The following is an 18,480-nucleotide window of genomic DNA, read 5'->3' as shown; positions in this document are numbered from 1 at the left end:
CACAGTTTAACTCCGTGCTGTGTAATAAAAAATAACAAAATTTATCTGTCCTAAATCTTCCAACATTCAGCTTCTTTGGATGTCCACGGTTCCAAGTATTAAGAGAGGTGGAGAAAAACTTCCCTCTATCCAATTTCTCTATGCCATGCATGATTCGTACAAACTTCTATTATGTTGCCTCTTACTCACCTTTTCTAAACTAAAAAGTCCCTTTCTTCATAGGGACTTTTCACTCCATCCCTTTGATTGTTTCAGTCGCATTTGTCTGAACCTTTTCCAGATCTACCATACCATATTTGAGGTGATAAGAACTGTACACAGTAGTCCAAAAGGGGTCAAATAATAAAAGAATTGGATGGGACCCTAGGACTCTGCAAGGCAGGAATCACAACGAAAGCGTCCATGACAGATGGCCACCCAACCTCTGCTTAAAAGCCTCTAAAGAAGGGGAGTCCACACCTCCCAATGGAGCCCGTTCCACTATCTTACCAACAGATAGTTTTTCCTAATGTTTGATTGGAATCTCCTTTTTTGTAACTTTAATCTATTGATTTGGGTCGTCCTCTCTGCAGCAGAAAACAAGCTTTAGGTATTTGAAGATGGCTACCATATCTGCTCCCAATCTCCTCTTTTCCAGAGTAAACATACATAACTCGTCTCCTCCTTCTGTAGGGAGTAGCAGGCTGCTTGGAGCGTCCTGGGGTCTGCTTCTGTTGTTCTTGTGTCTTTCCCTCTTGTTTATTGGAGCTTATTTTGAAATTGCTGGGATAAGTTACCAAGGCCAGAATCTTATGGTTTGAGTACTTCCTACTCCTTCCTCCCAGCTTGTCATCTCTAGGCTGCAAATCCCTTTCTCTACTGTCATCTCCACAGAAGGTAGCAAGGGCATTAGCATACTCATCCACGGTCAGTAGCCTTGGATCTGATGGGGTTAGATTAAGAATGGAAGAAGACTCCTACGAATCCATCTCCTCCTGTCTCTTTCTCCTCTGGGGGATGACAATAATCGTTCTGTGCGCTGTAGCTTTCACACCCACCTTCGTGTCTTCTGACAACTGCTGTCTTAGCTCTTCTGGCCCAGAATCAGTGTCCAAGGTGAGAGCATGGAAGCGATTTTGCAACTCTAAGACCAAGTGTGGTTTGTGACTGTCCTACTTCTGTGCGTCACATTCCTCCAGGGGTTAGACTCTTGCAATGGACAATCTTTTCCCACTTGGGGACACTGCATCTCTCTTGGTGCTCAATCTCAGTCAACTCAGATCTATCAAGTAACTCTGCATGTTGTCCTGTCGCTTGAGGTGTGGCTGGGCGGGCCTCAAGTTGCTGCAACTTCTCTTCCAGCCAGACAACCAGCTTGCACTTGCTACAAGTGTACTGTTTCTTGTTCTCTGGCAGAATGACAAACATGGCACAGGTGTAACAGGTCACTTCAGCAGCTCCCTTGCCCTCCATGTCTCTGGTCCTGCGTACATCAAGAGGCAGAACTCTGGGCCTCCCCCTTAACCTCCCCTGCTAAATGTCCTTGCAAACACCCCTGTTCGCGAGGTCTGGTCGCAAGCTCTGGTCACAAGCTCCTAGGATCTGCACTGGGCTAACTTTGACTGCTGCTGGTTGCTAGCTCCTACCTCAGCCTCCCTCCCTCGAGGCATAGTACACAAGAAGAGACCTCAAATGAGCCCACAGAGACATCCAGTTCTTCCACCAATGAGCAGCCATCCACAAATGAGATGTCTTCTCAGTCAACATTGTCTGTCACTTCCAGTAAGCTAACTACAGAGATTCCAAACACAACTGTTGAGACTGTGGGAAATTGCAGTTAAATATAACAAGCAGGTCTGGGCTACCTAATATTTAATACGACCACGGAATTGTATCCTTAGACTTGTTTGGGTCATGTCCCATTACCTCCGGAGAAGGAGGATATGAAACTTCTTTCTTCACTCGGTCTACTATGTGAGCTCAGGAACAAATGGAGGTCTGACCTGGTGCTCCATGCTCACACTGCGTCCTTATAAACATTTTTCTACATAGTGTAACTCAAGATGTTCTACCTGTGTTTACTTGTTCCTCCTTGGCTGAAGGCGTGAAGATGACCTTTGAAGTATTTCTAGGAAAGCTGTTTTAAACTTACTGTGGTCTGTTTATTACAAAAGGGGTAGAAATGGCGCAGTGCTATAAGCAAACTAAATGAGATACTGAAGTGGTATAGAAGCCTATATTCCGCTGCATGATTCTATGTTTTAAACTATGCTGGGGGCTATCTCCTACTGGGGAGTGAGTTAAGGCCTGAACGTTGGATATACTGATTTAGGCAATTCATTTATTAATTAATCCACAAAGAGAAGTAATTGATGGAACTATTTTACATCCACAGAGACAGTGTTTTCAGTCTCCAGTGTCTTGACTACAACCACAACAAGTAATACGACAACTAGCTCTCCACCTGCGACTCCTTTTACATCCAGTAATCAGCCTTCTGACACAACTACACCGACCCTATCCTCAATTACCAACACACCCACTGACCATTTCTCGCATGCTACACCAAAAGAAACTTCAACTGAGTCTCCATTGATGCCTAGTTCTTCCACCATTGAGCAACCATCCACAAAGGAGTTTTCACAGTCAAACATGTCAGTCTCCTCCAGTGACTTGAAGACAGAAAGTCCAAAAACAACAAATAAAACGACAACGGGTTCTTCACCTACGACTCCTTTTACATCCATTCATCAGCCTTCTCTAACAACTACACCCACCCTATCCTCAAGTAACAACATACACACTGACCATTTCTCGCATACTAAACCAATTGAGACTTCAATTGAGCCAACAGTGAAGTCTAGTTCTTCCACCACTGAACAACCATCCACAACAGAGGTGTCTTCTCAGTCCACATTCACTACCTCCTCCAGGGAGCATAGTACTGAAACTACAGTTACAACAAGTGAGATTACAACCCCAACCCCATCCAAGACGCCTTCTACACCCAGTCCTGAGCCTACTGAGACAACTGCACCCAGCCTATCCACAAGAACAAACACACCCGCTGAACACCTGAAGCAGACTACACCACACGGGACCTCATCTGAGTACACAGGGAAGTCTAGTTCTTCCACCACTGCACAACCATCCACAACAGAGGTGTCTTCTCAGTCAACATTCTCTGCCTCCTCCAGTGAGGTGACTTCTGAATCTCCAACCACAAATAGTGAGACTACAACACCTAATCCCTCCAAGAACCCTTCTACATCCAGTCCTGAGCCTACTGAGACAACTGCAACGAGCCTATCCACAAGAACAAACACACCCGCTGAACACCTGAAGCAGACTACACCACAAGGGACCTCATCTGAGTACACAGTGAAGTCTAGTTCTTCCACCACTGAACAGCCATCCAAAACAGAGGTGTCTTCTCAGAAAACACTCCCTGCAACCTCCAGTGAGATGACTTCTGAAACTCCAGTAACAACTAGTGAGACTACAACACCTACCCCATCCAAGACCCCTTCGACACCCAGTCCTGAGCCTACTGAGACAACTGCATCCAGCCTATCCACAAGCATAAACACACCCACTGAGCACGTGGAGCAGACTACACCACACGGGACCTCATCTGAGTACACAGGGAAGTCTAGTTCTTCCACCACTGAACAACCATCCACAACAGAGGTGTCTTCTCAGTCCACATTCACTACCTCCTCCAGGGAGCATAGTACTGAAACTAAAGTTACAACAAGTGAGATTACAACCCCAACCCCATCCAAGACCCCTTCTACAACCAGTCCTGAGCCTACTGAGACAACTGCACCTAGCCTATCCACAGGAACAAACACACCCGCTGGATACCTGAAGCAGACTTCACCACACGGGACCTCATCTGAGTACACAGTGAAGTCTAGTTCTTCCACCACTAAACAACCATCCACAACAGAGGTGTCTTCTCAGTCCACATTCACTACCTCCTCCAGGGAGCATAGTACTGAAACTACAGTTACAACAAGTGAGATTACAACACCTACTCCCTCCAAGACCGCTTCTACACCTAGTCCTGAGCCTACTGAGACAACTGCACCCAGCCAATCCACAAGAACAAACGCACCCGCTGAACACCTGAAGAAGACTACACCACACGGGACCTCATCTGACTACACAGTGATGTCTAGTTCTTCCACCACTGAACAACCATCCACAACAGAGGTGTCTTCTCAGTCCACATTCACTACCTCCTCCAGTGAGCATAGTACTGAAACTACAGTTACAAGAGGTGAGATTACAACCCCAACCCCATCCAAGACCCCTTCTACACCCAGTCCTGAGCCTACTGAGACAACAGCACCCAGCCTATCCACAAGCATAAACACACCCACTGAGCACGTGGAGCAGACTACACCACACGGGACCTCATCTGAGTACACAGGGAAGTCTAGTTCTTCCACCACTGAACAACCATCCACAACAGAGGTGTCTTCTCAGTCCACATTCACTACCTCCTCCAGGGAGCATAGTACTGAAACTAAAGTTACAACAAGTGAGATTACAACCCCAACACCATCCAAGACCCCTTCTACACCCAGTCCTGAGCCTACTGAGACAACTGCACCCAGCCTATCCACAAGCATAAACACACCCACTGAGCACGTGGAGCAGACTACACCACACGGGACCTCATCTGAGTACACAGTGAAGTCTAGTTCTTCCACCACTGAACAATCATCCACAACAGAGGTGTCTTCTCAGTCCACATTCACTACCTCCTCCAGGGAGCATAGTACTGAAACTACAGTTACAACAAGTGAGATTACAATACCTACTCCCTCCAAGACCCCTTCGACACCCAGTCCTGAGCCTACTGAGACAACTGCACCCAGCCTATCCACAAGAACAAACACACCCGCTGAACACCTGAAGCAGACTACACCACAAGGGACCTCATCTGAGTACACAGGGAAGTCTAGTTCTTCCACCACTGAACAACCATCCACAACAGAGGTGTCTTCTCAGTCCACATTCACTACCTCCTCCAGTGAGCATAGCACTGAAACTCCAGTAACAACTAGTGAGACTACAACCCCAACCCCATCCAAGACCCCTTCTACACCCAGTCCTGAGCCTACTGAGACAACTGCATCCAGCCTATCCACAAGCATAAACACACCCACTGAGCACGTGGAGCAGACTACACCACACGGGACCTCATCTGAGTACACAGGGAAGTCTAGTTCTTCCACCACTGAACAACCATCCACAACAGAGGTATCTTCTCAGTCCACATTCACTACCTCTTCCAGTGAGCATAGTACTGAAATTCCAGTAACAACTAGTGAGACTACAACACCAACCCCATCCAAGACCCCTTCTACACCCAGTCCTGAGCCTACTGAGACAACTGCACCCAGCCTATCCACAAGGATAAACACACCCACTGAGCATGTGGAGCAGACTACACCACACGGGACCTCATCTGAGTACACAGGGAAGTCTAGTTCTTCCACCACTGAACAACCATCCACGAAACAACTTTTTTCTCAGTCCACATTCACTACCTCCTCCAGGGAGCATAGTATTGAAACTACAGTTACAACAAGTGAGATTACAACACCTACTCCCTCCAAGACCGCTTCTGCGCCCAGTCCTGAGCCTACTGAGACAACTGCACCCAGCCTATCCACAAGAACAAACACACCCGCTGAGCACGTGGAGCAGACTACACCACAAGGGACCTCATCTGAGTACACAGTGAAGTCTAGTTCTTCCACCACTGAACAGCCATCCACAACAGAGGTGTCTTCTCAGTCCACATTCACTACCTCCTCCAGGGAGCATAGTACTGAAACTAAAGTTACAACAAGTGAGATTACAATACCTACTCCCTCCAAGACCGCTTCTACACCCAGTCCTGAGCCTACTGAGACAACTGCACCCAGCCTATCCACAAGAACAAACACACCCGCTGAACACCTGAAGCAGACTACACCACAAGGGACCTCATCTGAGTACACAGTGAAGTCTAGTTCTTCCACCACTGAACAGCCATCCAAAACAGAGGTGTCTTCTCAGAAAACACTCCCTGCAACCTCCAGTGAGATGACTTCTGAAACTCCAGTAACAACTAGTGAGACTACAACACCTACCCCATCCAAGACCGCTTCTACACCCAGTCCTGAGCCTACTGAGACAACTGCACCCAGCCTATCCACAAGAACAAACACACCCGCTGAACACCTGAAGCAGACTACACCACAAGGGACCTCATCTGAGTACACAGTGAAGTCTAGTTCTTCCACCACTGAACAGCCATCCAAAACAGAGGTGTCTTCTCAGAAAACACTCCCTGCAACCTCCAGTGAGATGACTTCTGAAACTCCAGTAACAACTAGTGAGACTACAACACCTACCCCATCCAAGACCCCTTCTACACCCAGTCCTGAGCCTACTGAGACAACTGCACCCAGCCTATCCACAGGAAAAAACACACCCGCTGAACACCTGAAGCAGACTACACCACACGGGACCTCATCTGAGTACACAGGGAAGTCTAGTTCTTCCACCACTGAACAACCATCCACAAAAGAGGTGTCTTCTCAGTCCACATTCACTACCTCCTCCAGTGAGCATAGCACTGAAACTCCAGTAACAACTAGTGAGACTACAACCCCAACCCCATCCAAGACCCCTTCTACACCCAGTCCTGAGCCTACTGAGACAACTGCATCCAGCCTATCCACAAGCATAAACACACCCACTGAGCACGTGGAGCAGACTACACCACACGGGACCTCATCTGAGTACACAGGGAAGTCTAGTTCTTCCACCACTGAACAACCATCCACAACAGAGGTATCTTCTCAGTCCACATTCACTACCTCTTCCAGTGAGCATAGTACTGAAATTCCAGTAACAACTAGTGAGACTACAACCCCAACCCCATCCAAGACCCCTTCTACACCCAGTCCTGAGCCTACTGAGACAACTGCATCCAGCCTATCCACAAGCATAAACACACCCATTGAGCATGTGGAGCAGACTACACCACACGGGACCTCATCTGAGTACACAGGGAAGTCTAGTTCTTCCACCACTGAACAACCATCCACGAAACAACTTTTTTCTCAGTCCACATTCACTACCTCCTCCAGGGAGCATAGTATTGAAACTACAGTTACAACAAGTGAGATTACAACACCTACTCCCTCCAAGACCGCTTCTACACCCAGTCCTGAGCCTACTGAGACAACTGCACCCAGCCTATCCACAGGAAAAAACACACCCGCTGAGCACCTGGAGCAGACTACAGCACGAGGGACCTCATCTGAGTACACAGTGAAGTCTAGTTCTTCCACCACTGAACAACCATCCACAACAGAGGTGTCTTCTCAGTCCACATTCACTACCTCCTCCAGGGAGCATAGTACTGAAACTCCAGTAACAACTAGTGAGACAACAACACCAACCCCATCCAAGACCCCTTCTACACCCAGTCCTGAGCCTACTGAGACAACTGCACCCAGCCTATCCACAAGCATAAACACACCCACTGAGCACGTGGAGCAGACTACACCACACGGGACCTCATCTGAGTACACAGGGAAGTCTAGTTCTTCCACCACTGAACAACCATCCACGAAACAACTTTTTTCTCAGTCCACATTCACTACCTCCTCCAGGGAGCATAGTACTGAAACTACAGTTACAACAAGTGAGATTACAATACCTACTCCCTCCAAGACCGCTTCTACACCCAGTCCTGAGCCTACTGAGACAACTGCACCCAGCCTATCCACAAGAACAAACACACCCGCTGAACACCTGAAGCAGACTACACCACAAGGGACCTCATCTGAGTACACAGTGAAGTCTAGTTCTTCCACCACTGAACAGCCATCCAAAACAGAGGTGTCTTCTCAGAAAACACTCCCTGCAACCTCCAGTGAGATGACTTCTGAAACTCCAGTAACAACTAGTGAGACTACAACACCTACCCCATCCAAGACCCCTTCGACACCCAGTCCTGAGCCTACTGAGACAACTGCACCCAGCCTATCCACAGGAAAAAACACACCCGCTGAACACCTGAAGCAGACTACACCACACGGGACCTCATCTGAGTACACAGTGAAGTCTAGTTCTTCCACCACTGAACAACCATCCACAACAGAGGTGTCTTCTCAGTCCACATTCACTACCTCCTCCAGGGAGCATAGTACTGAAACTCCAGTAACAACTAGTGAGACTACAACACCAACCCCATCCAAGACCCCTTCTACACCCAGTCCTGAGCCTACTGAGACAACTGCACCCAGCCTATCCACAAGCATAAACACACCCACTGAGCACGTGGAGCAGACTACACCACACGGGACCTCATCTGAGTACACAGGGAAGTCTAGTTCTTCCACCACTGAACAACCATCCACGAAACAACTTTTTTCTCAGTCCACATTCACTACCTCCTCCAGGGAGCATAGTATTGAAACTACAGTTACAACAAGTGAGATTACAACACCTACTCCCTCCAAGACCGCTTCTACGCCCAGTCCTGAGCCTACTGAGACAACTGCACCCAGCCTATTCACAAGAACAAACACACCCGCTGAGCACGTGGAGCAGACTACACCACAAGGGACCTCATCTGAGTACACAGTGAAGTCTAGTTCTTCCACCACTGAACAACCATCCACAAGAGAGGTGTCTTCTCAGTCCATATTCACTACCTCCTCCAGTGAGCATCGTACTGAAACTACTGTTACAACAAGTGAGATTACAACCGCAACCCCATCCATGACCCCTTCTACATCCAGTCCTGTGCCTACTGAGACAACTGCACCCAGCCAATCCACAGGAACAAACACACCCGCTGAACACCTGAAGCAGACTACACCACACGGGACCTCATCTGAGTACACAGTGAAGTCTAGTTCTTCCACCACTGAACAACCATCCACAACAGAGGTGTCTTCTCAGTCCATATTCACTACCTCCTCCAGTGAGCATAGTACTGAAACTCCAGTAACAACTAGTGAGACTACAACCCCAACCCCATCCAAGACCCCTTCTACACCCAGTCCTGAGCCTACTGAGACAACTGCATCCAGCCTATCCACAAGCATAAACACACCCACTGAGCACGTGGAGCAGACTACACCACACGGGACCTCATCTGATTACACAGTGAAGTCTAGTTCTTCCACAACTGAACAACCATCCACAAAGCACCTGTCTTCTCAGTCAACACTGTCATTTTCCACCAGCAAGGCATCTTCCCCTTCCACCACTACTCGTGTACACACATCGACTAATTCACAGCTTACAAGTTTGTCTGGTAGGTATCTGTGTATTCATATGGAAATGATGTTTATCTCACAGTACAGTATTCCAGTGTTTAACAGTTTACATATGCTGCCCATACTGGGCCAACTACAAAGTTATTGTATTAATTTACAAGGCCTTTAACAACTTGAGTCTAGGATTTCTTCAATACTGTTTGATGCGTTATATGCCTGTTAGGTCACTCCCGTCTTTATGGGAGTGGCTCTAACTGGTTCCCCATGACTCCGGGACACAGGTCACCCCCCAATGAGCTGTGTGTTCAGAACTGTGGCCCAATTCTGTGGAACTCCCTTTTGGCTGAGACCTCTTCTTGACTGAGGTTCAGGCACCTGCGAAAGCTTTGTTGTTTTCAGTAATTAATTTAGGCAACACTTTTTGGTTTTCTGATGAAATCTAATTGATTCTATCATTTGTATTTCTCTTGAACCCTCACTGGACACTTCTTAGAAATCATCGCTTTAAGCGGTACAGCATATATATTGTTGGATCCTGATATGAGGGCTCTTTTGTTGGCTTGTTCTTAAAAATTGTTAATATTCTGTTCTGTTCTTGTCCTCTTGCTCAGCCTCTTCCACCACAGTTGTCCCTCTCGGGTGCCTTAATGGTGGCGTGCTTGGCGAGGGTCTTTGTCACTGCCCGTCTCCCTATACTGGGCAGCGATGTGAAGAGGCAAAGAATGAAATCCAAGTAGGTAAGTCTGAGCATTATTAGTACAAGGCTCCTGCCCTCTGGTTCTACCTTTGAAAACAAAAGCTCAAAAATGTCTGGATATGTGTAGCAATTTTCTAGGTGGGCAATATTTGTGGTCCTGCTGATTCAAAGTGTGTGTTTCACATTGCTGGGAGTGATCTTGCTTCTTTGATGACCTGCGTGTTTCTCCGTTGAAGTCTTGAGACACGGGTGCCCAAGCCAGCCTTCCCTAACATTGTGCTCTCCAGACATGGCTGTCCTCCCATCTGCCTCAGTTAGCGTGGCCAATGGCCAGGGAGGATTTGAAGTTGTGGCCCATCAAGACCTGAAGGGCACCAAGTTGGGGGACCCCTCTGACCTCAACTTGCTTGCACTGTCACTCTTGTGAAGGGTAGTTGGCCCATGAAGAGACTGAAAATGTCTCTGAATACTGAGAAAGAAGTGAAAAATTCCAGCCACCCATGGACATGGTTTGATATAGAATGTTACCTTTTCTGGATGCAGATGACTTCGATACCAACCGTGTATAAAACTGGTTGTATCTTTAGGAGGTGTATATACAATCTGGGTCTGTGGGGTTTTCCGCTTGTCCTGTGCTTACTAGGCATGCTTACTAGGTCTGAGCAGTTCTGCCTTTGCTACACTGTTTTCCCCTGGGAGTCCTGCTCTTTAGCACTACATCAGAACAAACATCAATTTGAGGAAAAACCAATTGCCATTTCTTCCTATTCAGCATAAAACACTTTCCCCAGGAAAGTGCAGAGGCAAAGGGAAGTGTGGATGAGCCCTCAACTGGTTTGCAAGGAAAGATGGCCAACTTGCTTGATTCAAAGTGGTGTGTTAGTTCTGTGGCATCACCCTGACACCTGCAGTTTAAAAAGCTTCTGATACCAGCAGGAGCAGCAGCACCTGGACAAGAATGTCACCTGCCTCAGGACATGGAGAGTTCCTGTCAGCAAGAGTAGACTACACTGAGCTGATACGCGCACATGCCAGTGTATTTCACACCCTGTACCAGCGCCCTTTCTCTGCACACTTGGTGTGGATCCATAGGTGATTCATGTTGTTACCATGATCTCTGAAATTCTCCTGTGACTCAATGGACACCTCAAGTGCTTATCCTCACATCTGAAACTGTGGCTGTACCTTCATGTTTAATGACTCCTGTGCTTTCTGATCACAGTGACTGTTGTGGCCACAATCAATGTCTCTGTAACAGTGAAGACTTGGACGTTCAGCCCAGAGATGGCGAATTCCAGCTCTTCTGTCTTCAAGACATTTGTGAAGATCTTTGAGGAACAGGTGAGGGGTGGCTGGGAGTGCACAGAGAGATGACACCCCCCAAAATACCCACACCCAAACCCGAACCCTATGGCGACTTCTGAGTCCAGGCCCCATTCATACTCCATTCCTCAGTGGTGAAGTTCATTCACAGCAAGTCTGAAAACACGGTCAGGTTTCCCTCATTGGGAATACCTCGATATCCAGCTTCAGAAATGGAGCCATCAGATGAGTATAGAAAGCTGTTTCTGTAATTTGTAGCTCAGAACTGATGGTTCAAACCCTAATACACACATCAGGAACCGTCTTCCTAATTGAAAGACCAATGTTAAAGTGGCAAAGGTCATCTTCCAGCCTTTATAATCATCCCATCCCTTTGGCCAGGCTGCCTGCTGGGAACTGGAGTCCAAGAACAGCTGGGGGAGGGCCACCGACTAGCCATGCCCAGCACAGGAGATACCCCAAAGGTGTGTTGGAAGGGTGGAGGAGGTAAAGGAGCACAGCAGGATAGAGAGGCCCTACTCAGCACACAGGAGGGACCCAGAATCTGCTGGGATGGGGGGTTTAGTATTTCTCATATCAACAAACTAGTTTACATGTGGAGTTTTTTGTTGTTTCTTCTGCCGTGGAAATTCCTGCATTGCAGGGATTGGACCCAATAACCCTCAGGTCCCTTCCAACTCTACAGTTCTATGATTCTAGGGCTGCTGACCTGTACCTCAAAGAGGCACCCTGTCTGATATGATCGGGGTGGCGGTCATACTCGCAGTGGGCAGCTGCTCTGCTGTTTATGTGCAGACCCTGCTGTTGGCTGGTGCTTCCGACTGTTGTTGTCTATGCAGCTGAGATGAGACCTCTCTCTCTTTGCAGATGAACATCTTCTATGCGGACATTCCTGGGTACACGGGTGTAAAGGTGATTTGGCTGAGGTGAGTCACAGAAGAGATACAGCTGGGGACCAAGTATGGGAGGGAGGGTGCTGCTTGGTGCCACACAATCTCCTGGGCCCCCTGCTGTGAGTGGCCATGCCCTTTAAGCGACAGCCCCCACTACTAACATTGGAGTTTGGATTTGATATCCCGCTTTAGCACTACCCGAAGGAGTCTAAAAGCGGCTAACATTCTCCTTTCCCTTCCTCCCCCACAACAAACACTCTGTGAGGTGAGTGAGGCTGAGAGACTTCAGAGAAGTGTGAGTAGCCCAAGGTCACCCAGCAGCTGCATGTGAAGGAACAGGGAATCGAACCCGGTTCACCAGATTATGAATCTACCACTCTTAACCACTACACCACACTGGCTCTACATCACACTGGATCACTGACTCACATCAGGCTGGCTGAGGGCACCTTTGGGGTTGTGGCTAAGTGATTTCTCTCTCTTCCTTCCTGCTGCCTCTTCTCAGCAATGGTAGTGTTATCGTGGACCACGAGGTGCTCCTGCAGCTTCACTTCTCAGACTTCAATGCTTCTTACAATGCTTCCATGAAGAACCTCACACAGACCTTGCAAAAGAATTGCACTTCCAATGACAAAGGTGAGGAGGCGCCTGCCACTTCTCGTGGGAAGGTCTGGCTGGCATGAGAAAGCAGAAGTCATCCAATGGTTGTGATTCTGTCCCTCCTTATTTGGGAGTAAATTGCACCAGCATCACAAGTGCATGTACTCCTGAGTCAACATGCATAGGATGGGGTTACCAAGGTGGTAGTCAGGAGTTAAGCCTGGGGTTGCCAGCCACACTGGGAGCCCAAAGACAGGCTGTGAGGCGGCCGGTGAGCCACCTCTCTGCAGAACCTGAGCAGCTCCACTGTCCAAGGTCACCCCAACTCCCCTGGTCCAAAACAATTACGTTGTTTCACTAGGAACAGAGGTATCCCTTTGAGATTGAGCAAGACGAAACTGTACGAAAGCTTATTGTCCAAAATGGAATGAATTTCACTCCAAACAGGAATCAAGAATAGAATGAGCTTCAGTTAGGCTGTATCTGAGGCCACCTAGTGTTATCTATCCAGGCTGAGGAGTGAGGGTGCAAACCCTTCTCTGATACCCCAGCAGCAGTGCTGTAACATCAACTGACCCCAGCTGATTTTCCCATGCCCACATGGAGATGAATATCAGGTTGCTTCCTGTCAGAAGAGGTGTGCTTCCTTCAGCCTTGGTGGCAGGGAGTCATGACAAGTGGGGGCGGGAGTTGAAGAAGAGGTCCCTCCCCATGGATGTCCCCCCCCCCCTGTGATTTCTTCCTTTCAGAAGCCTCACCTTTGCTTTCCCTCTCTACTTTAGATAAGCTCTGCTTTACTGAAGGAGCATCTCGTGTGACCGCAGTGCCCCTGAGTCCTAAAGGTGAGGACTGGCGTGTGAGAGGGGATTAGTGTGTGGGATAAATATATATATATATATATAATGATGATGATGATCCAGCAGCCAAGCTCCTCTTTTGTTCTCCTAGTCCAGGGGTCAGCAAACTTTTTCAGCAGGGGGCCGGTCGACTGTCCCTCAGACCTTGTGGGGGGCCGGAGTATATTTTGAAAAAAATAATGAATGAATTTTATTCCCTCAAAATAACCCAGAGATGCATTTTAAATAAAAGCACACATTCTACTCATGTAAAAAAATGCTGATTCCCGGACCGTCCACGAGCCGGATTTAGAAGGTGATTGGGCCGGATCTGGCACCTGGGCCTTAGTTTGCCTACCCATGTCCTATTCCCATGCATGTGGTGTTGTGAGACATTTGCATTCTTCCTTTGCTGACCCTACTCTCTCCTTTTCCATTCCTAGATCTGTCAGATGAATGCAAGAATGCCTCAGTGGTGGCACAAAACCTCCAGCCATATTATGTGGCACGGATCATCAACAACACACTTCATTGTGTCTCTAATTGCAGTGATTGGAACCCACACCCATTCCACTGTGTGAATGGAAAGTGCTACATCACCTCTGAGGGGCCCAAATGCCAGTGAGTAGCATGCCAGGGGTTGAAGGAGGGAGAGGAGATGTGGGGTCAAATTTTCATCGCAGGTGGGTACCAGCGGTGAATAGTTACGTGTGTTTTTTAAAAATAGTCAAATACAATTTGTTACCTATCCGTTCTAGGGAGACGCCAAGCACAACAAGTGAAACATCAATTTCTACAAATTTGAAAACAACACCTTCTGCTTATACTACTACGAAAATATCCACCACTTCTGAAACTCCAACCACAACTAGTGGGACTACAACACCTACTCCATCCAGAACCACTTCTATATCCAGTCTAGAGCCTTCTGAGAAAACTGCACCCAGCCTATCTTCAAGCCCAAACACACCCACTGAGCACATGAAGCAGAGTACACCACAAGGGACCTCATCTGAGTACACAGTGATGTCTAGTTTTTCCACCACTGAGCAACCATCCACAAAACAGCTGTCTTCTCAGTCAACATTGTCTGTCTCCTCCAGTGAGGTGACTTCTGAAAATACAACCACAACTAGTGAGACTACAACATCTACTCCCTCCAAGACCCCTTTCACCTCCAGTCCTGAGCCTTCTGAGACAACTGCACCCAGCCTATCATCAAGCGCAAACACACCCACTGAGCACATGAAGCAGACTACCTCAGAAGGGACCTCATCTGAGTACACAGTGATGTCTAGTTCTTCCTCCACTGAACAACCATCCACAAAACAGCTGTCTTCTCAGTCCACATTCACTATCTCCTCCAGTGAGCATAGTACTGAAACTCCAACAACAACTAGTGAGACTAAAACACATACTCCATCCATGACCCCTTTTACATCCAGTCCTGAGCCTTCTGAGACAACTGCACCCTTCCTATCTTCAAGCAAAAACACACCCACTGAGCACATGAAGCAGAGTACACCACAAGGAACCTCATCTGAGTACACAGTGATGTCTAGTTCTTCCACCACTGAGCAACCATCCACAAAACAGCTTTCTTCTGAGTCAACATTGTCAGTTTCCTCCAGTGAGGTGACTTCTGAAAATACAGTTACAGCTAGTGAGACTACAACACCTATTCCATCTAATACCCCTTCTACATCCAGTTCTGAGCCTTCTGAGACAACTGCACACTTCCTATCATCAAGCGCAAACACACCCACTGAGCACATGAAGCAGACTACCTCAGAAGGGACCTCATCTGAGTACACAGTGATGTCTAGTTCTTCCACCACTGAGCAACCATACACAAAACAGCTATCTTCTCAGTCCACATTCACTACCTCCTCCAGTGAGTTGACCTCTGAAACTACAAGCACTACTAGTGAGAGTACAATGCCTACTCCTTCCATGACCCCTTTAACTTCTAGTTCTGAGCCTTCTGACACAACTGCACCTACCCTGTCTTCAAGCACAAACACACCCACTGAGCACTTGAGGCAGACTACACCACAAGGAACCTCATCTGAGTACACAGTGATGTCTAATTCTTCCACCAATGAACCACCATCCACAATAGAGATGTCTTCTCAGATAACGTTCTCTGCCTCCTCCATTGAGGTGACGTCTGAAACTCCAACCACAACTCATGAGAGTACAACACTTACTCCATCCATTATTCCTTTTACATCCAGTTCTGGGCCTTCTGGGACAACTGCGCCCACCCTTTCTTCCAGCACAAACACACCCACTGAGCAGGTGAAGCAGACTACACCACAAGGGACCTCATCTGAGTACACAGTGATGTCTGGTTCTTCCATCACTGAACAACCATCCATAACAGAGGTGTCTTCTCAGATAACATTGTCAGTCCCCTCTGGTGAGGTGACCTCTGAAACTCCAACCACAACTAGTGAGACCACAACATCTACTCCCTCCAAGACCCCTTTCACCTCCAGTCCTGAGCCTTCAGAGACAACTGCACCCAGCGTATCTTCAAGCACAAACACACCCACTGAGCACATGAAGCAGACTACCTTAGAAGGGACCTCATCTGAGTACACAATGATGTCTAGTTCTTCCACTACTGAGCAACCATCCACGAAACAGCTGTCTTCTCAGTCTACATTGTCCGTCACCTCCATTGAGGTGACTTCAGAAACTCCAGCCACAACTAGTGAGACCACAACACCTACTTCATCCACCACCCCTTTTACTTCCAGTTCTGAGCCTTCTGAGACAACTGCAGCCATCCTATCTGCTAGCACCAACAGCACCCGTACAACAGAACGGAGCTCACCACTGCTTACAACTTCCACAGCCTATCATGGATCTGCTAGCACTGAAATTGCCACTAGTGGAACATCTCATTCATCGACATCCCTTGAAACAAGTGGAGAGACTTTCACCACTATTGTAGCTCAAAGCACTTCCAATACAACATTATCATCTGCATCCATCGCTGAGTCCATAACCACACACTCTACTACTAGCATATCAGAAATGTCCCCAACACTGTTGCCCACTACATTAACGCCTTTTGCTTATACTACTATGAAAATATCGACCTCCGAGGCATCTTCACCTTCCACCACTACTCATGGACGCACATCGACTAATTCACAGCTTACAACTTCATCTGGTAGGTATCTGTGTAATCATATGGAAATGATGTTTATCTCACAGTACAGTATTCCAGTGTTTAACAGTTTACATATGCTGCCCATACTGGGCCAACTACAACGTTATTGTATTGCTTTACAAGGCCTTCAACAACTTGAGTCTCAGATATCTTCAATACTGTTTGATGCGTTATATCCCTGTTAGATCACTCCCGTCTTTGTGGGAGTGGCTCTAACTGGTTCCCCATGACTCAGGGACACAGGTCACCTCCCATGAGCTGTGTGTTCAGAATTGTGGCCCAATTCTGTGGAACTCCCTCTTGGTTGAGACCTCTTCCTGACTGAACTTCAGGCACCCATAGAGGCTTTGTTGTTTTCAGCAAGCAATTTAGGCAACACTTTTTGATTTTCTGATGAAATTTCCTTTGTTGGCATGTTCTTAAATGTTGTTAATATTCGTTTTTCTTCCTCTTATTCAGCTTACACACCCAGTCCTGAGCCTTCAGAGACAACTGCACCCAGCCTATCTTCAAGCACACCCACTGAGCACATGAAGCAGACTACACCACAAGGGACCTCACCTGAGTACACAGTGATGTCTAGTTCTTCCACCATTGAACAACCATCCACAACAGAGGTGTCTTCTCAGATAACATTCTCTGCCTCCTCCAGTGAGGTGACTTCTGAAACTCCAAGCACAACTAGTGAGATTACAACATCTACTCCATCCACGACCCCTTCTATATCCAGTCCTGAGCCTTCAGAGACAACTGCACCCAGCCTATCTTCAAGCACACCCACTGAGCACATGAAGCAGACTACACCACAAGGGACCTCACCTGAGTACACAGTGATGTCTAGTTCTTCCACCATTGAACAACCATCCACAACAGAGGTGTCTTCTCAGATAACATTGTCAGTCCCCTCAGGTGAGGTGACTTCTGAAACTACAAGCACTATTACAAGTACAGCAGGTACTACAAGTACAACACCTACTCCTTCCATGACTCCTTTTACTTCTCGTTCTGAGCCTTCTGAGACAACTGCAGCCATCCTATCTGCTAGCACCAACACCACCCGTACACCAGAACAGAGCTCCCCACTGCTTACAACTTCCACAGCCTATCATGGATCTGCTAGCACTGAAGTTGCCACTAGTGGAACATCTCATTCATCGACATCCCTTGAAACAAGTGGAGAGACTTTCACCACTATTGTAGCTCAAAGCACTTCCAACACAACATTATCATCTGCATCCATCGCTGAGTCCATAACCACACACTCTACTACTAGCATATCAGAAATGACCCCAACACTGTTGCCCACTACATTAACGCCTTTTGCTTATACTACTATGAAAATATCGACCTCCGAGGCATCTTCACCTTCCACCACTACTCATGGACCCACATTGACTAATTCACAGCTTACAACTTCATCTGGTAAGTATCTGTGTAATCATATGGAAATGATGTTTATCTCACAGTACAGTATTCCAGTGCTTAACAGTTTACACATGCTGCCCATACTGGGCCAACTACAACGTTATTGTATTGCTTTACAATGCCTTCAACAACTTGAGTCTAGGATATCTTCAATACTGTTTGATGCGTTATATCCCTGTTAGATCACTCCCGTCTTTGTGGGAGTGGCTCTAACTGGTTCTCCATGACTCAGGGACACAGG

General features: G+C 47.5%; 1 protein-coding gene and 1 long non-coding RNA gene across 9 annotated transcripts in view; one reads left to right on the top strand and one right to left on the bottom strand.

Annotated features, from left to right (window-relative positions):
* LOC308460283 (uncharacterized protein) overlaps positions 1–18,480 on the top strand; it is a 68,964-nt gene that overhangs the window by 25,745 nt on the left and 24,739 nt on the right. The window contains exons 2-9 of the mRNA XM_080976425.1: positions 9,893–10,018; positions 11,201–11,319; positions 12,169–12,227; positions 12,700–12,830; positions 13,577–13,636; positions 14,074–14,251; positions 14,389–16,814; positions 17,274–18,236. Of these exons, the coding sequence (XP_080832551.1) occupies positions 9,893–10,018; positions 11,201–11,319; positions 12,169–12,227; positions 12,700–12,830; positions 13,577–13,636; positions 14,074–14,251; positions 14,389–16,814; positions 17,274–18,236 (4,062 nt within the window). The remainder of the gene's footprint in view (positions 1–9,892; positions 10,019–11,200; positions 11,320–12,168; positions 12,228–12,699; positions 12,831–13,576; positions 13,637–14,073; positions 14,252–14,388; positions 16,815–17,273; positions 18,237–18,480) is intronic.
* LOC308460285 lies at positions 2,380–8,964 on the bottom strand. 8 transcript variants are annotated; one of them, XR_013978526.1, is made up of 3 exons: positions 8,889–8,964; positions 7,305–8,360; positions 2,380–6,248 (listed from the first exon to the last, which is right to left on the bottom strand). It is a non-coding gene; the product is annotated as an uncharacterized lncRNA (long non-coding RNA). The 8 variants fall into 8 exon arrangements; XR_013978527.1 differs by lacking the exon at positions 8,889–8,964 and having other exon boundaries at positions 2,380–3,344; positions 3,609–6,248; positions 7,305–8,616; XR_013978528.1 differs by lacking the exon at positions 8,889–8,964 and having other exon boundaries at positions 2,380–4,042; positions 4,307–6,248; positions 7,305–8,616.

Source organism: Podarcis pityusensis (genome assembly GCF_964106645.2).
Source record: "Podarcis pityusensis genome assembly, chromosome: 13".
Taxonomy (NCBI): Eukaryota; Metazoa; Chordata; class Lepidosauria; order Squamata; family Lacertidae; genus Podarcis; species Podarcis pityusensis.
The sequence above is the reverse complement of the archived record's forward strand: the minus strand, read 5'-3'. Positions and strand labels throughout refer to the sequence as shown.